The sequence below is a fragment of the Nylanderia fulva genome, unplaced genomic scaffold (genome assembly GCF_048542155.1).
Source record: "Nylanderia fulva isolate GAGA-0341 unplaced genomic scaffold, ASM4854215v1 Scaffold200, whole genome shotgun sequence".
Taxonomy (NCBI): domain Eukaryota; kingdom Metazoa; phylum Arthropoda; class Insecta; order Hymenoptera; family Formicidae; genus Nylanderia; species Nylanderia fulva.
This window is the reverse complement of record NW_028190265.1, coordinates 1-19,816: the sequence shown is the minus strand read 5'-3', so window position 1 is coordinate 19,816 and position 19,816 is coordinate 1. Positions and strand designations below refer to the sequence as shown.

Sequence of the window (19,816 nt, the reverse complement as noted above, 5' to 3'; positions counted from 1 at the left end):
GTTAGGTGAGTCAATAATGGGGAAAATGAGAGACATAGGAAAGAAGTTAGAGTGGAAAGAGAGAGAAGAAAGAAGGAATAACATCGTGATAAGAAGAATAGAAGAAGGGAAGGAAGATATAAAAGAAAGAGTGGAGAAAATAATGAAAGAAATAGGAGCGGAAACGGAAATAGAATGGATAAGAAGGTTGAAAGGAAAGGAGGGAAAGGAAGGAGAAATGGTGGTTGTAAGACTAGGCAGCAGAGAACAAAAGAGACAGGTAATGGAAAAAAAGAGTCTGTTAAGAGGAAAGAGGGTGAGGATAGAGGACGACCTAACATGGGAGGAAAGAAAGATGAAATGGAGAATAATGGAAATTGCGGAGGAAGAAAAGAGGAAAGGGAACAAGGTGTGGACAAGTTACGGTAGGATAAAAATTAATGATGTTTGGTGGAAATGGGAAGAGGAAGAAAGAGTGCTCAAGAACTGGAAAGGAGAAATTAGAGAAGGAATGGAGAAAATAGAGGTGGAAGAGGGGGGCATGAAGACAAGAATGGAGGAAAAAAAGGGATAGAAGAGGGGAGAAGAGAAGAAGAAAGGAAAGGAGAAAGGAAGAAGAGTAGTAAGAAGAGAAAGGAGGAGGGAGAAAGGGAGACGGAGATAGAAAGAAGAAAGGAGCAAGAGAGAAAGGAAAAAGGAGAAGTAAGAGAGGAATGGAAGATAGGTTTTTGGAATGTGGCAGGGTTGAAAAACAAGGAAGAAAAATTCTGGAAGGAAATAGAGGATTGGGAGGTAGTGGTGATGATGGAAACATGGATAGAGGAAAAGGGGTGGGAGGCGATTAAAAAGAGGTTACCGAAAGGATATAGATGGGAGAAGCAAGCAGCAAAGAAGAGAAAGAAGAAAGGAAGACCGATGGGGGGAATGATCATGGGGGTAAAGGAGGAGAGGGGAAGGATAAAAGTATCAGGAATGGGAGAAAAGGCGGAGGGAATAATGATGGCGGATTTAGAGGTAGGAAGAGAGAAGTGGAGGGTAATAGGTATATACATTAACGGGGACATGGAAAGGAAAATGGAGGAAATGAAGGAATGGATGGAAGAGAAAGAAGAAGACAAATGGACGATTTTAGGAGGAGATTTCAACGCAAGGACAGGTAGAAGGGGGGGAGTGATAGGAGGAGAGGAGGAAGAGGAAAGAAGATCGAAAGACAAGAAGGTAAATGAGGATGGGAGGAAGTTGATAAAAGAGCTAGAAGAAGTGGGATGGGGAATTTTTAACGGAGGGATTAGAGGGGATAGGGAGGGGGAGTACACATATACAGGAGGAAGAGGGGAATCGGTGATAGACTATGTGGTGGGAGAGGATAGAGTAAAGGAAAAGATAAAGAGAATGGAGGTGGGAGATAACATAGAGTCGGACCATCACCCTTTGATTGTAACGTTAGAAAGAAGAGGAGGTGCTGAAAAGGGGAAAAGGAAGGAAGGAAAAGGAATAAGAAAAAAGGGGAGATGGACGAAGAGGGGAGGAGAAAAAATAAGAGAGGAAATAGAATGGGGAGAGGGGTGGAAAGAGGGAATAGAAGAGGAGCTAGAGGAAAAAATAGGAAGGATAGAAGAGGAATTGAGAGAAGGAGAAAAAGAGAGTGGAGAAGGAAAAAAGAAAGGGTGGTGGGATGAGGAATGTGAGGAGAAGAGGAAAGAAGTGAGGAGAAAGCTAAGGGAATGGAGGAAGAAAGGAGGAGGAGGAGAAGGATACAGAAAAGAAAGGGCAGAATATAAGCTAATGTGTAAAGGAAAAAGGGAGGAGGAGAGGATAAGATGGTACAAGGAAGCGATAGAGGCAAGAACGGAAGGAGAGGTATGGAAAATTATAAACAGGGAAAGGAAGAAGAGAGAAGGAGTGAATGAGGAGATAAAAGCGGAGGAGTGGAAGGAATATTTCATGGACTTATTGGGAGGGGTAGAGGTTAAAGTTGTAAGAGGAGGAAAAGAGAAAAGGGAGAGGGATGAGGAGCAGGAGATAAGCAGGGGGGAAGTAAAGAGGATATTGGGAAAATTGAAGAAAGGAAAAGCAGCGGGGGAGGATGGGATACCGAGTGAGGTATGGAAATATGGAGGAGAGAGGGTAGAAGAGTGGGTATGGGAAATGTGCAACAGAGTCTGGAGAGGGGAAGGATGGCCGGAGAGATGGAAAGAGGGGATAATAGTACCACTGTTAAAAAAGGGAACGGGGAATAGGGTGGAAAACTACAGAGGGGTGACTTTGATGCCAACGTTATATAAGGTGTATGTGGGGATTCTAACAGAAAGGTTAAAGGAGGAAATAGAGAGGGGGAATATGTTGCCGGAGAGTCAAACAGGCTTTAGGAAGGGAATGGGGGTGATTGACAGTATATATGTGCTAAACTACCTGATCAATAAAAAAGTGAAGAAGAAGGGAGGTAAGGTAGTAGCGGCCTTCATAGATCTGAAGGCGGCGTTTGACTCAGTGGATAGGGAGGTGTTAATGGAGGCGATGAGGAAGAGGGGGGTAAGAGAAGGGTTAAGTAGTAGGATAGAAGAGGTATACAAGGAAACGAGGAGTAAAGTAAGAGCGGGGAAGGAGGAAGGAGAAAACTTCTGGACGGCAAGGGGTGTGAGGCAAGGTTGTCCAATGAGCCCACACTTGTTCAATTTGTTGATAGCGGATATAGAGGAAGTGCTGAAAAAAGGAGGCTGGGGAGGAGTAAAGTTGGGAGGGGAAAAAGTGCACTGCTTGGCATATGCGGATGACATGGTGTTGTTGGCGGAGGAGGAGGAGGGGATGATACATATGTTGGGGAAAATGGAAAATTACATGGATAAAAAAAGGCTAGAGGTAAATGTGGATAAGACAAAAATAATGAGGTTTAGAAAGGGGGGGAGGAAGAATGAGGAAAATGGAGTGGAGATGGAAAGGGAAAAAAATAGAGGAAGTGAAAGAGTTCAAGTATCTAGGATATAAGTTACAAAGGAATGGAGGACAGGAGGCGCAGGTGAGGGACAGAGTGAGGAAAGCAGGAGCGGTGATGAGACAAGTATGGGGTATGGGAAAGAGAAGATTTGCAGGAGACTGGATGAAAAGAGTATGGTTAATGGAAAGGTTGGTGGGAACGGTGATGGAGTATGGGGCGGAAATATGGGGGTGGAAGGAGAGGAGAGAAGTAGAGGCAATGCAGGAAAGATGGATTAGGTGGACGTTAGGAGTAGATTGGTGTACGCCGGGGTATATGGTAAGAGAAGAGATAGGAAAGGATAAATTCAGGATAAGAGCAGGAAGAAGAGCGATAGGGTATGAGAGAAAATTAGAGGAGGGAATGGGAGGAAGTTTAGCGAGGAAATGCTATGAGGAGATGAAGGAGAGGGTAAAGGAAGGAAAGGAGAAAACGGTGTGGGAGGAAGAGAGGGCAAAATTTTTTGAAGGAAGGGGGATAGAAGAGAGGGAGATGGAGGAAAAAAGAGAAAGGGGGGAGGAAGTATATAAGGGATGGGAGCAGAAGGACAGAGAAAGGCAAAAGGAGGAAAGATGGGAGAAGATAAGAGAGTCGAGATACAATAGATGGTATGGAGAATGGAAGGAGGAGGGTTTACCGGAATACTTGAGAAAGGGATGGGGGGAAAGCAGATGGAGAAGGATAGTGAGGTATAGAATGAACAATGAAATGAGGGGGGCGAGATACTGGGAAGAGGAGGGGAAAAGAAGATGCAGATTATGTGGGATGGAAGATGAAACTTGGGAACATGTAATGGGAGAATGTGGGGGAGAGGGGAATAAGGGAAACTGGTGGGAAAAAATGAGGGAAATACTGCAAGAAGGAGGAGAGGGAGAAGGGTGGATGAGGGAATTAGAGAAAAAGAGGATGGAGGGGAGGGTGGAAGGGGAAGAGGAGGAAGGAGGTATGAGGAGAATGTGTGAAAGTATGAATGAGGTGTTGGGGAATGTATGGGGAACTGGAAGCCGAGGCGAAGCGAGGAATAGGTTAGGGACAGCTCTTTCTCTCTCTTAATTAGTAAATAGGTAGATTAAGTTAGAGATAAGATAATTGTAAGATAGATGTAAGAGTAGAATGTAAGAGTAGTCTATAAGTTAAGATTGTAAGAAAATTGTAAGGTTTGGGTACGCTCCTCAAAAGCGCCTTTAATCCCTGAGGGGGCAAATAAAGTATTGAATTGAATTGAATGTAATGAAAAATATAAATTTCGTTTTATAAATATAAAACGTCATATGTCATGAAAAATATAAATTTTATAAATAAAAAAGAGTTCTTTATATAGAAACTTATGTATATTACTTATGTATATTAACACCTTATAATAAAAATAAAAATTGTAATAATTGCATATTTGTTACAACAATTAAATATTTAATTGAGAATAAAAATTTTAATTATTACATATTTATTACAAACGCGAATACTACAAATATCAAATTCTTTAATTAATTTCAAGCAAAATTAAATAAAATTTTATTTAATTTTGCTTGAAATTAATTAAAGAATTTAATATTTGTAGTATTCGCGTTTGTAATAAATATGTAATAATTAAAATTTTTATTCTCAATTAAATATGTAACAATTTAGTAACAAGTAAACATAAAAGTCTTATTACATAAATATAACAGCTTTATAACACATACATAATAGCTTTATAACAATTCTGTAATTTATATTGCAGTTATAGAATTATTTTATAATTCTTTTTAAAGTTATATAACATGTTATTTATGTGTTACATTAACGTTATATATCTGTAATTTATATGAGTAGGAAATTACTCCTAACGTGTATATAACGTAGTACATTTGCGTTATATTGCGTGTTATATTCCGTTTTATTATAGCAATGTAACAATTATATATCGGTGTTTGCTGGGTATGTATATCTAATATCTTTTTGTCTCTCCTGTACGTATTATAATATATTTATGTTTCTCTTTATTGTCACGATGTATATTATATATGAAAGGAATGAGAATAATGGAAAGATTCGAAATTTTTGTTATGTTTTGTCGTGTTTATATTCTTCGTTTTTTTTTACATTCTGAATATGCAGTTTCTGAAATAATTAATGAACTCATTTTCCAGGTATTAGCATATCAGATTGCGTTGATATATACAATATATTGTATATGTAAATGTTATAATAGAGTGACGAAATAAAATTTAATGTGGAATAGGTTTCTCATATATCATAGAAATACCACACATGGATTTCCAGTCTCAAAAATTATGTGAGGATTATTATATATAATATATAAAAATGATCTATTTTATATATGTTTTTGGTAAATTATTATGAGATCTATTATCTATATACGTATATTATTTAATATATGTACCTTTAAGGTACATTTATTGAAACTCTCAGTCTTTTTTATGTGTGACATTTTTCTGCAGCCAATTTATATTTCACAATTAACGAACACAATGCGCAAGACATCCTTTAATCATTTATGAATAATTGTATTACTTAAAAATTTATTTAATAACTAGAATTAGCTTCTAAATGATTTATTTAATGCTTACGGGAAAAAAGTGTGAAAAATTTTTAATCTTGTGTAATAGTTTAAAATTTTGGTGACAGCCTGGAACATTTTTACTTTACATGTATATAATTAACATATTGTCATTAATATGTTTTCCACTTTTCCAGATTTTCCACACCATTACCACCCTGATTACAGAAAGGTTCTTTCTATAATGTTACATTTGCAACATTGCAGACACGTTAAAATAAGATTGAAAAATTTTTAACCTTGGTAATTAATTCTTTTTATTCATCTTTTACTGCACATTTTACACTACTAAAGATATTATGTATTATGTAAGTTTACAATTTTTGTGATATGTCTGATGTGCATCCAAGAGAACTCGTCATTTCACAAAACTGGATAAAAATTTTTTACAATTGTCAATCTTTATATAGGCTTTAAGTAAATAATGCAGAACCTAATTCTATTTTGTTTCAGACTTTTCTGTACATTATATAGTTAATGTCGATTGCATGAAACATCCAAAAAACATTAACAAATATTCATCAATCGATTGAAGCAGTAAAGAATAAAATATATATGCATAAATATTTTAATATATTCTATTAAAAATTTTTTTAATTGGAGAAACTAGATACACAAGTTATTTATAAATGATTAAAGTCATGAGCATCATTTTACTTTTTATTGTATAAAAAATTATCATAATTCGTCATCGGTGTTTTGTTGATGTTTCAGTAGGTTCTCATGTTATCAACTTCAACTATCGTCCAGAAAAATTTCAAACTATAGGATTAAGTTTTGAATTACCTATGTAAAACCTATAGAAAATTTGACAACTGTTAAGAATTCCTATCGCGTTTTCTGAAATGATGAGTTCTTTTGAGTCAGACAGCTGTTATAAAAATTGTAAACTTATAATTTTCAAGAGTGTAATAAGATAAATAAAACAAAATAAATTATCAAGATTATAAATTTTGCAGTCTCATAACGTATCTGCAAATGTAATATTATAGAAACCTTTGTGTTCTCTCAAGGTAATGGTATAGAAAATCTGGAAAAGTAAAAAATATATTAGTGACAATATGTTATACACATGTAAAATAAAAATGTAATATCAATTTTTGAATAATTTCTAAAAGATTAGTCAAATTTTTTTGGTATTTTAAAACGGTAATAATTTTTATAATTTTTTGAAGAATTATTGACATTGTAGTTGAAATTGTGCTTATAAAATAAAAATCAAAAAGTCGATCTTTATTATCTTTATATTCTTTAAAATATTTTTATATTATAATTCTTTAAAATAAATAAAATATTATTTGTTTTATAAAATTTATATCAATTATATACTTAGAACTTGAGAAATATTAATCAACTAGAAAGATGTTTTTGAAATGTTTCACAATAATATCGAATATACTTCGATTCTATATCTATTAGCAAGAGAAATACCTATTTTATTCTTCCTATTTCCTTCATTATTCTTAGTTGTTGTTAATTGTAAGTTATCATTAATAACACTCCTAATAAATCTGTAAAATACGTCGATGTCTATAATTCAAAGAGTTTCAGTATTCGCAACTCATTATAGAATGTAGAGATAAACAAAATTTTAAAATAATCTTAAAATAATGCAATAGATTAATTTCTATATTTTAAAAAGCAATGTTCCTTTCTGACAGAAAAAAATAATAACAGAAAATTGCAACTAAAAATACGATTGTTATTAACAATTTTATAAAAACAATTTTCTGAATTAAAAATAGTACCAATTTTATTAAGAAAATGTCATCAATGATTTTAATGTACGATAACCATATTAATTACAAAAGCATGCATGAATATTGAAAAATTTATATAATTTAAATAATTTTACATTTCTTAACTTATAAATATTATCGATCATTCATTTTTTCTGAACTTGCAAAATATCGCAAATTAAATAAACTATCGTATGTATATTAAAATCAAATCATCAATTTTTATTTGCACTATTTTTATTTCGCAAAATCTGTTTTTGGGGAATTGTTAATAACAATTATCGTATTTTTAGTCGAAATTTACCGTTACTTTTTTGAAAAAGAAACGTTGCTTTTTATAAAATACAATTTAATCAAAGGTATTGTGTAAGATTGCTTATTAAAATTTTGTTTGTCTTTATCCACATTCGAATGAATCGCGAGTACTGAAACTTCTTAAATAACAATGGAAAATCGTTTTCAGATAAATTATTTACAAAGATATTATCTTTCATATAGAATATGGACCGAATAGGGAAACTCGATCGTTTATATTCAGATAGACACAATCGCCGCTTAATACAACAAAAAACTGCATTCGATTTGCATAGAATTATGAAAGAAACATTGTGTTCCAATGATGAACTATTTACGCAATCTAAAAATAAAGATAGTGACACAAATTGTCCAAATGCACAAGAGCTTGTTCTTTATGATGATATGTATTCTGATAGAGATTTCACACAATGTTTAGCGGCAGTAGAAAACTCTGTTAATAATGAAATTGATAGTATTATCATCAGTGACGAATATCCATCTTTTTCAAGCGATGACGAATCACTAGAAGACGCGTTAGACGAATCTGAAGATGAAGTCGAATTGGATTTTCAATTAAATGAAACTGAAGAGTCAGTTACTACTGATACATTTGTATCAGCTTTCACTGAATGGGTCAAAGAATTTAAACCATCAGCTAATTCCGTCAATGCACTTTTGCGAATTCTCAGAAAATATTTAACTAAAATATTTCCTAAAGATTGTAGATGTCTTCTTAAGACCCCTAGGTTTACACTATTATACCCAATGGGTGAAGGACAATATTGGCATAATGGCTTAGAAAAAGTGGTCTTAACTATTATAAAAAAGCGCGTACATATAGGTTTTATAGAAGACAAGAACATCAATTTGTTTATAAATATTGACGGGGCAACGATAGCTAAATCTTCGGAAAAAAGCATGTGGCCAATATTGTGTTCCGATACCGTTTCTAAAGAAATTTACGTGATTGGCATATACTATGGAGAAGGCAAACCTAATGATTCAAATATATTTTTAGAAATGTTTATAAACGAAGCTATTTTGTTAATAAATAATGGTATTATTTATAATAACAACGTGTACGATATTAAAATCAAAGGTTTGATTTGTGATGCGCCGGCAAAAGCGTATGTTTTACAAGTTAAATATCACAGTGGATTCGATAGTTGCACATTTTCTATTACAATATGTGCATTTCTATGTTTGTTTATGAAACATTTTACGAACAATTATACAGGAGTGTGAGCCCTATAATAATTCGTCATGTATAAAGTCGTTGAGTTTGAGGATGGGATATTAGCAGTCCCTGTTAAATGGATCGATGAACAGAAACAGATATGTAAATGGCCACCTTATTTAAATGATGAAATTGAGGAAGCCATTCAAGATGCTGAGGATATTGGAAATAATTGGATAGAATTGCCTATAGTAGCAGAATATGGAAAAGCCGTCGGTAAGTGGCATTTATTATTAAATTTTGTATAAACATACTTATTACTTGTATGTCAGTGAAATATTGATTTAATTAAATTGCTGTATTGCTGATCAAAAAACATCGCGATCACTTTATCCCAGAGAGAAATAAATCAAATCGACGTCTATTAGACTTTGTCGATGTTGTTATTTCTCCCTGAGATAAAAAGAATATATGCATATATTATATATGTAGCAGATTCCTAATACTGAATATGTTATATCGCATTACCTTCTTATGCCTGTGTCCATTTTATACATTTCATGCAATAAAATATTTTAAACTTTCATTACAAACTCGTCGCAAGTAAACAAAGTACGAAACAGAGTAAAGTGTTGTCTTTAGATTTACTCGATCATAAATATAAGAAAAAAGTTTTATTTAGACATACATAAAAAACGCAAAAATTAATTTAGTTTTCATAAACAAACTAATAAATATATGCAAATAAGTTTAACCAATTTTATAAATGTGAGATTGTACTGTAATATTCTTAATTTCAGATGACTTAGCAACAGCAAAGGAAAGAGTAAAATATGCACAGATGGTGTCAGATATTGACGACGATGAAAAATTAAAAAAAAGCAGACATGAAAGAAAACGAAAGGTATTAATATCAGATAGCGAAAATGAACAAGATGAACAAGATATCATTAAAAAGACTGATGTAAAAGCAATACCTAAAAGCCTGAAATTGCCAGCAAAATTGCCGAAAAATATGACAAAATTTCCTCAACTTCCAAATAGGAAAGAGAAAAATGTGGATAAAGTTCCTAATGTAAAGAAATCTACTACACTAATATCCCGCGGCAGTAATAAAACACTTTCCGATTCGACAGAAATGTCGATCCAAGAAGAATCGTATATTCTAGCTGATATTGAAAACATTCCCGGTAAATTCACTGTTTTTTTCTAAATATAATACAGAGATACAATAAATTTTTCATGTTTACTATTTCATTATATTTTGTGAGAATCCAAGTACTCATTAAACAAATTTGCTATTGCTTATCAAAGGAATTTTCAAATAGTAAGAATTTAAAATTTGTTTTATTTTAGTTTGTAATACAAAATTGAATTCTGCAGTTGATATTACAGATACACAGCGTGCAAACATAAAAAGCATTTCAATCGGTCAACCTGAAGCTGCGGAGAATCAACACACACATTATAAGTTTCTCACCACGGACGAAAAACTCAATTACATCATTGGTGCGTGTTATACTATTTTCTGTTACTATTATTATTATTATTAGAAACTTCGAAACTTATATTTATTAATTCATATATACGTTCATATATATACGTATACATTTAGGATTACAAGAAGAAAATGTAAAAAAAAAACAATGCTATATTACATGAGTTGGCACAAATGTGGAAGTTTATTGGGATAAGAGACGAAAAAAAAGTAAATGAAGCCATTGCTAATGAAAATTGCAATTCTGAAGCCATTGACGATATCAATAAAATGATACCATTAAAAGATTCCAACAATCTTCAATTACTGGAAAAGAAATTGACGAATTCTATCGAGTTTAAGAAAGCAACGGTATAAGTATTTCATTATTTATAAAATTTTATTTTCAAAGTCTTATGTATTAATTTATGTGTTACATGTAAAAAAAATGGAATATTTTGCATTTAGATCTAATATTATTTTCTCTATATGAAAATTAGATTCTAGATATGATTTCTAACAAAAACATTTATGAAAAGGAATTAAATAAATTAAAATATTCAGTTTTAATTTTCTGTGTAAAGTTATGCTCCGGATTTCGTTTTTTTATTTGTAACAGATAAGAAAACTTATATTTTCATAAGGACTATTCCACAATGCGTTGCCAATGCCCTGCCGCCAGTCGCAACAAAGCATTAGCTCTAATTAAATTGGAGCAAATACCCTCTCTCCCTCTCTCTCTCTCTCTCTCTCTCTCTCTCTCTCTCTGTGTGTGTGTTGGGACTGGTGACGGGACATTTATTTGCAACACATTGTGGAATGGCCCTAAGAAATAGTCCATTTTTTATTCTCCAATATTAGATGTTCCTCGTTAAATATCATTCCTCAATATAATTTTTGAGTGCATAATGTGTATATGTATATTTATATATATATTTATACATGTTATACTACGTGCGCGTGCGCACGCGCACACACACACACACACACACACACACACACACACACACACACATATCGACTGGAGAACATTCTTAATTCGATTTTGATTGTACATTAATATTTATTTTTTAAATGACTTTTTCCATTCCATATGTGTGAACAAAAGTTCAACATCTCGTAATAATAAACATCTTTTTTTACATGCTTGCGGAAAAGAAAAAATTTTCACGTACTACCAGACTATCCAATTGTAAAAAGGTATAGTAAATATGTAAAAAAACGTAAGAGGACATGGTACAAAAGCATGTTGAATTATTATATTGCATATGACACATTTCTCTTGGAATTTTATGCTTGTGGTTTTATGATTCTAATAACTCCGTACTAATTTGTGTTATAAACTTTCTAAAAACATTTCTGGGCTCTTTTTAAAATAAATATAGTATACTATAGCTGGTATTTAGTCTGATTTTATATTTAATCATCTTAAGATCTTATCCAATCAATGGCTGCGTTTAGCAGAAAAAGTAGCTTTGCTACTGATGTTGTAAGATTCTTTAATACAATTGGTTCTTACCCGTTCCTGCCGGATCTAAATGTATAAACCAATTATATTAAAGAATCTTACAATTGTTGCGAAGCTGCTTTTATATATGTTTTTTTCTATAAATAAGTTGCGCATTTTAATATGTTTGAATATTAAAATGTTATAAGATCTAATGTGTGTGATTTGAGCTTACAAAAATAATTTTTATACTTCATACTAAAAATTCTTACCAGAAAAATGATTGTAAAATATTGTTTTCACAAAACAATTTTTTGCAGGTAAAAATACTTATGAAGCGTGGTGGAAAAAACGCTTATGAATTAACAAATAATATAATGGTTAAAATGTTTACGGATGATTTGGCAAAAGAATTTAGTTTGCGAGGCAAACAGAAAAAAAAGGCCTTTTTAGATTTAAAAATATCGTCATGTATAATTGGTAAACCTCTGTTTTTATTTCATCATTTGAATGTTTATCTGTAATTCTGTTTTTAACATTAACGAAAAATTATTTCGTATTGAACATTACATTTTTCAGAAGCAGTAACTACCTGTGAAAATGAGGCAAAACAAGACGCAGTGGAGAAACAAATTGGAAAGTGGCTAGCTAATGGACCTGTACGCTTAGCACGAAAAAAGTAATATAATTAATTTAATTACATACAATTTTTAATTAAATTTGTATAATTTGTTGTATATAAGAGAGCCACTTCAAATTAAATTTACCATTATTAGTTTTGTTCGTTATCATCTCCAAAGAGCATTTAAAAATAATTTCTTTATTATCATATTTTTTCATTATTTTCAACCAATTAAGTAAAGACTATAAAAATACTATATTAAAACTATAAAAAGAATAAATCATATTTGACGTAAAATGTTCGCCCTACTTTACTTTATATTATTTATATTATACATTTGATTTTTTCTTTTAGATGTAAGCAGGAGAAGCAGAACGCCGAGGAGAGTAATAATATATAATAATATAATAATATATTTTATTAATAATATAATAATATATTTTATAATATATTAAAAATTAAAAAATTTCATAATAACTACTTTACTTTTTATATAATTACTTATACAATATAATAACTTTTATATAATAACTTATAATTATCTAATAAAAAAATAAAATAAAAAGATGTCGATTTTTAATAAATTTATTTTATGTCTATATTACACATAAGGCTATAAAAACCTATACACTAACAAGGAGACTGTTGCAACTTGCCAATCACCGATTCTAAAGATTTATACCTTATTCGTTATTAGGCTCGTCAAATCTAGAATACATGTATAAGCTTTTATTGGTAATTGGCGAATTGCGACGGTCTCCTTGGAAGTAATATTGTAGAAATATTTCCGCAATATTACAGTGCTGTAATCGGTGTCACTGAAATACCACTGTGATATTGCTGAAATATTGCAGTGACATTTATAACTATTATTGCACTCTCGCTACAATATTACTACGATATCAATGAAATATTACTGTGACATCACTGAAATATTACTATGATATTGCTGAAATATTAATGTGATGGATTTTCGCGGACATAATATATTGCAGCAATATCACTGCAACATTATTGCAATATTACTACATAATATTACTGCAATATTGCAATATTACTACAATATTGCAGCAATATTACGTGCTGTGCAGGGCCGTAAATTATTACAATTATATACAAAAATGTTTTATTATAAATATATATTATAAATATGTATTATAAATATGTATTATTATAAATAATTGTTTTTGTTTTATCAATCAATACTTTATTTGCCCCCTCAGGGATTAAAGGCGCTTTTGAGGAGCGTACCCAAACCTTACAAATTTCTTACAATCTTAACTTATAGACTACTCTTACATTCTACTCTTACATCTATCTTACAATTATCTTATCTCTAACTTAATCTACCTATTTACTAATTAAGAGAGAGAAAGAGCTGTCCCTAACCTATTTCTCGCTTCGCCTCGGCTTCCAGTTCCCCATACATTCCCCAACACCTCATTCATACTTTCACACATTCTCCTCATACCTCCTTCCTCCTCTTCCCCTTCCACCCTCCCCTCCATCCTCTTTTTCTCTAATTCCCTCATCCATCCTTCTCCCTCTCCTCCTTCTTGCAGTATTTCCCTCATTTTTTCCCACCAGTTTCCCTTATTCCCCTCTCCCCCACATTCTCCTATTACATGTTCCCAAGTTTCATCTTCCATCCCACATAGTCTGCATCTTCTTTTCCCCTCCTCTTCCCAGTATCTCGCCCCCCTCATTTCATTGTTCATTCTATACCTCACTATCCTTCTCCATCTGCTTTCCCCCCAACCCTTTCTCAAGTATTCCGGTAAACCCTCCTCCTTCCATTCTCCATACCATCTATTGTATCTCGACTCTCTTATCTTCTCCCATCTTTCCTCCTTTTGCCTTTCTCTGTCCTTCTGCTCCCATCCCTCATATACTTCCTCCCCCCTTTCTCTTTTTTCCTCCATCTCCCTCTCTTCTATCCCCCTTCCTTCAAAAAATTTTGCCCTCTCCTCCTCCCACACCGTTTTCTCCTTTCCTTCCTTTACCCTCTCCTTCATCTCCTCATAGCATTTCCTCGCTAAACTTCCTCCCATTCCTTCCTCTAATTTTTTCTCATACCCTATCGCTCTTCTTCCTGCTCTTATCCTGAATTTATCCTTTCCTATCTCTTCTCTTACCATATACCCCGGCGTACACCAATCTACTCCTAGCGTCCACCTAATCCATCTTTCCTGCATTGCCTCTACTTCTCTCCTCTCCTTCCACCCCCATATTTCCGCCCCATACTCCATCACCGTTCCCACCAACCTTTCCATTAACCATACTCTTTTCATCCAGTCTCCTGCAAATCTTCTCTTTCCCATACTCCATACTTGTCTCATCACCGCTCCTGCTTTCCTCACTCTGCCCCTCACCTGCGCCTCCTGTCCTCCATTCCTTTGTAACTTATATCCTAGATACTTGAACTCTTTCACTTCCTCTAATTTTTTCCCTTTCCATCTCCACTCCATTTTCCTCATTCTTCCTTCCCCCTTTCTAAACCTCATTATTTTTGTCTTGTCCACATTTACCTTTAGCCTTTTTATATCCATGTAATTTTCCATTTTCCCCAACATATGTATCATCCCCTCCTCCTCCTCCGCCAACAACATTATGTCATCAGCATATGCCAAGCAGTGCACTTTTTCCCCTCCCAACTTTACTCCTCCCCAGCCTCCTTTTTTCAGCACTTCCTCTATATCCGCTATCAACAAATTGAACAAGTGTGGGCTCATTGGACAACCTTGCCTCACACCCCTTGCCGTCCAGAAGTTTTCTCCTTCCTCCTTCCCCGCTCTTACTTTACTCCTCGTTTCCTTGTATACCTCTTCTATCCTACTACTTAACCCTTCTCTTACCCCCCTCTTCCTTATCGCCTCCATTAACACCTCCCTATCCACTGAGTCAAACGCCGCCTTCAGATCTATGAAGGCCGCTACTACCTTACCTCCCTTCTTCTTCACTTTTTTATTGATCAGGTAGTTTAGCACATATATACTGTCAATCACCCCCATTCCCTTCCTAAAGCCTGTTTGACTTTCCGGCAACATATTCCCCCTCGCTATTTCCTCCTTTAACCTTTCTGTTAGAATCCCCACATACACCTTATATAACGTTGGCATCCAAGTCACCCCTCTGTAGTTTTCCACCCTATTCCCCGTTCCCTTTTTTAACAGTGGTACTATTATCCCCTCTTTCCACCTCTCCGGCCATCCTTCCCCTCTCCAGACTCTGTTGCACATTTCCCATACCCACTCTTCTACCCTCTCTCCTCCATATTTCCATACCTCACTCGGTATCCCATCTTTTTCCGCTGCTTTTCCTTTCTTCAATTTTCCCAATATCCTCTTTACTTCCCCCCTGCTTATCTCCTGCTCCTCATCCCTCTCCCTTTTCTCTTTTCCTCCTCTTACAACTTTAACCTCTACCCCTCCCAATAAGTCCATGAAATATTCCTTCCACTCTTCCGCTTTTATCTCCTCATTCACTCCTTCTCTCTTCTTCCTTTCCCTGTTTATAATTTTCCATACCTCTCCTTCCGTTCTTGCCTCTATCGCTTCCTTGTACCATCTTATCCTCTCCTCCTCCCTTTTTCTTTACACATTAGCTTATATTCTGCCCTTTCTTTCTGTATCCTTCTCCTCCTCCTCCTTTCTTCCTCCATTCCCTTAGCTTTCTCCTCACTTCTTTCCTCTTTTCCTCACATTCCTCATTTCACCACCCTTTCTTTTTCCTTCTCCACTCTCTTTTTCTCCTTCTCTCAATTCCTCTTCTATCCTTCCTATTTTTTCCTCTAGCTCCTCTTCTATTCCCTCTTTCCACCCCTCTCCCCATTCTATTTCCTCTCTTATTCTTTCTCCTCCCCTCTTCGTCCATCTCCCCTTTTTTCTTATTCCTTTTCCTTTCTTCCTTTTCCCATTTTCAGCACCTCCTCTTCTTTCTAACGTTACAATCAAAGGGTGATGGTCCGACTCTATGTTATCTCCCACCTCCATTCTCTTTATCTTTTCCTTTACTCTATCCTCTCCCACCACATAGTCTATCACCGATTCCCCTCTTCCTCCTATATATGTGTACTCCCCCTCCCTATCCCCTCTAATCCCTCCGTTAAAAATTCCCCATCCCACTTCTTCTAGCTCTTTTATCAACTTCCTCCCATCCTCATTTACCTTCTTGTCCTTCGATCTTCTTTCCTCTTCCTCCTCTCCTCCTATCACTCCCCCCCTTCTACCTGTCCTTGCGTTGAAATCTCCTCCTAAAATCGTCCATTTGTCTTCTTCTTTCTCTTCCATCCATTCCTTCATTTCCTCCATTTTCCTTTCCATGTCCCCGTTAATGTATATACCTATTACCCTCCACTTCTCTCTTCCTACCTCTAAATCCGCCATCATTATTCCCTCCGCCTTTTCTCCCATTCCTGATACTTTTATCCTTCCCCTCTCCTCCTTTACCCCCATGATCATTCCCCCCATCGGTCTTCCTTTCTTCTTTCTCTTTTTTGCTGCTTGCTTCTCCCATCTATATCCTTTCGGTAACCTCTTTTTAATCGCCTCCCACCCCTTTTCCTCTATCCATGTTTCCATCATCACCTACTACCTCCCAATCCTCTATTCCTTCCAGAATTTTTCTTCCTTGTTTTTCAACCCTGCCACATTCCAAAAACCTATCTTCCATTCCTCTCTTACTTCTCCTTTTTCCTTTCTCTCTTGCTCCTTTCTTCTTTCTATCTCCGTCTCCCTTTCTCCCTCCTCCTTTCTCTTCTTACTACTCTTCTTCCCTTCTCCTTTCCTTCCTTCTTCTCTTCTCCCCTCTTCTATCCCTTTTTTTCCTCCATTCTTGTCTTCATGCCCCCCTCTTCCACCTCTATTTTCTCCATTCCTTCTCTAATTTCTCCTTTCCAGTTCTTGAGCACTCTCTTCTTCCTCTTCCCATTTCCACCAAACATCATTGATTTTTATCCTACCGTAGTTTGTCCACACCTTGTTCCCTTTCCTCTTTTCTTCCTCCGCAATTTCCATTATTCTCCATTTCATCTTTCTTTCCTCCCATGTTAGGTCGTCCTCTATCCTCACCCTCTTTCCTCTTAACAGACTCTTTTTTTCCATTACCTGTCTCTTTTGTTCTCTGCTGCCTAGTCTTACAACCACCATTTCTCCTTCCTTTCCCTCCTTTCCTTTCAACCTTCTTATCCATTCTATTTCCGTTTTCGCTCCTATTTCTTTCATTATTTTCTCCACTCTTTCTTTTACATCTTCCTTCCCTTCTTCTATTCTTCTTATCACGATGTTATTCCTTCTTTCTTCTCTCTCTTTCCACTCTAACTTCTTTCCTATGTCTCTCATTTTCCCCATTATTGACTCACCTAACCCCTTACTCCCTCCTTCTCCCCCCTCTCTTTCTCTTTCTTCCTTTTTACTTCTCTTCTCTATTCTTGCCTCCAACTCTATCACCCTTTCCTCCAGTCTTTCTATCTTTTTTCCCATTTCTTTTCTTTCCTCTCTCCATTCCCCCTCCTTTTTCCATATTTCAATCTTCAATTTTCTTATTTCCTCACCCAACTTCTCTGTAATCTTCTCTCCTATCTCCTCCATCATCCTCTTTAACTCCTCCTTTTCTATCCCCCTACTTCTCTGTTCAGCCTTTCTGTTTTTTTGCTCCTTCTCAGACTTCTTTCCTCTTCATCCTTATCCTCCTCTCCCCCTTCTTCCCTTTTCCTTTTCAAGAAATCCTCTATACATCCCATACTGCTCCTCCTCTCTTTCGCTAACTCATCTACTCTTCTCGGCCTCCCTGCCTTCTTCTTTACTTCCTCCTCATCTCCCCTCTTTCCCCCTTCTTCAACCATCCTATCTCTAGTAGTCTCTATCCTCCTATCTCTACTATTCTCTTCACTAACATTCTTTTCCTCCTTATTCATTTTTCTCTTATCGCTTTCTTTCTTTGATTCACTTACTCTCTGTTCTAATTCGCTCCAACTCGCTAGTGAATTCCCTAGTGAATTCCCTATTGAATTCCCTATCTTTCTATCTGCACCTTCTCTCTACACCTCCTCTCTTTCTTCCACGTGTCTACGTGTCCACGTGTCTCCCCTTTTCCTGCTTTCTATTTCCTAACTCCTTACCCCTTTTCCTTCTCCTATCCTTTCAATCTATCCTCCTCTTTTTCCTACGCCCTCTCACCTCCTATCTCCTATTCTCCTCACCCCTTTTCTCACTCTTTCCTCACAAATACCTGCCACGCTTTCACACACCTGTCACTCACACTCTCACCGGAACCGGAAGCCATAATTGTTTTTGTTTTAATAGCAAAATTTTGATAGAGCTAAAAGAAGAGATCATTATTTATATATATTGTAAGAAATAAGAGAAATTGATAAATTTTAAGGTTACATTTTACTTCTCTTTCTGCTATTCTATCAAGCTGTTCTATTAGGGATACCGGATGTATAGTAAACAGACAAGAATGCATTTGTCTTTCTTACAATAATACTTCTTTGAAACTCGAAGGTCTCACACATAAAAATAGATTATTTGTGAGAGATCCTTCGACGACGAAATGTCTTTCCACTGCCAAAAAAGGAAAACTTATTTTAGAAACCATTTATGTCACATATACATATAAATATATTTTGTTTAAAATATTTAAAAATATTTAATACTCTTTATAACTTTTAAAGTATTACGTGCAAGTTATTTTTATATGTTGATAAGCAATGTTAAAAAATTCAATTAATCAATGCAAAAATATAAAAATTTTTCATAATCAATTATACAATCGAGTATCAATGATTATCAAAATATAATTAATAATATTCAATCGTATTAATTAATATAAAGAATCAAATAATAAAATTTTAATTAATTTTAAGGAAAATACTAATTCCTCCTCTATACAAAATGAAAAAATTAAATAATTACAATAACTATTATATGTTTTATTTTAATAATAGCATTATATGTTAAAGATCTAATAATATTACTTATTGAACAAGTAACTCCTTCCACGTGAAATATTTCCGACTATTGCAGAATTTATATGCAAAATTATATAAAGAAATTTATTAATAAAATTGATTACAGCAAAACAGGACGAAGATGCACTTAAAATGGAAATATAAAATGCAAAATGCCTATTTTGTATTTTGAATTTAAAATATGTTTTCAGAAACTATTTTATATTCACATTTAAATGATTTTTATTATTCATTTTTTTTTAATGCATTTTCCTTGCAAACTATAAATTAATCGAGATATCAGTAATATATATATATATATATATATATATATATATATATATATATATATTTTAGTTAATAACTCAATAATTATTGCGAATATTGCAAAATGATACAGGACTTTTCTATTCAGTTTAACACGCTCTATCTGCTCATTCGCGGTGATTCGCGAATTATGGGACACCCTGTATATATATATGTATATATATATATATATATATATATATATATATATATATATATATACAGGGTGTCCCATAATTCGCGAACCACCGCGAATGAGCAGATAGAGCGTGTTAAACTGAATAGAAAA

At 34.3% G+C, this 19,816-nt stretch overlaps 2 protein-coding genes and 1 pseudogene across 3 annotated transcripts; 2 read left to right on the top strand and 1 right to left on the bottom strand.

The window, feature by feature from the left end:
• The first annotated feature begins 8,731 nt into the window (after positions 1-8,731).
• On the top strand, positions 8,732-10,581 carry LOC146723377 (uncharacterized; annotated as a pseudogene). The gene is made up of 4 exons (XR_014924616.1): positions 8,732-9,002; positions 9,527-9,916; positions 10,083-10,235; positions 10,342-10,581. The product of XR_014924616.1 is annotated as an uncharacterized LOC146723377 (transcript).
• A 1,069-nt stretch (positions 10,582-11,650) lies between these two features.
• On the top strand, positions 11,651-12,672 carry LOC146723376 (uncharacterized). The gene is made up of 4 exons (XM_085482420.1): positions 11,651-11,692; positions 11,971-12,130; positions 12,230-12,329; positions 12,627-12,672. Exons 1-4 carry the CDS (start codon positions 11,651-11,653, stop codon positions 12,670-12,672), a joined length of 348 nt encoding a protein of 115 aa, XP_085338546.1.
• Positions 12,673-12,948: 276 nt separating this feature from the next.
• Positions 12,949-15,319, bottom strand: LOC146723375 (uncharacterized). Its single transcript, XM_085482419.1, has 3 exons — positions 14,928-15,319; positions 14,596-14,807; positions 12,949-13,112 (listed from the first exon to the last, which is right to left on the bottom strand). The coding sequence occupies exons 1-3, from the start codon at positions 15,317-15,319 to the stop codon at positions 12,949-12,951; spliced, it is 768 nt and encodes a 255-aa protein (XP_085338545.1).
• Positions 15,320-19,816: the final 4,497 nt, after the last annotated feature.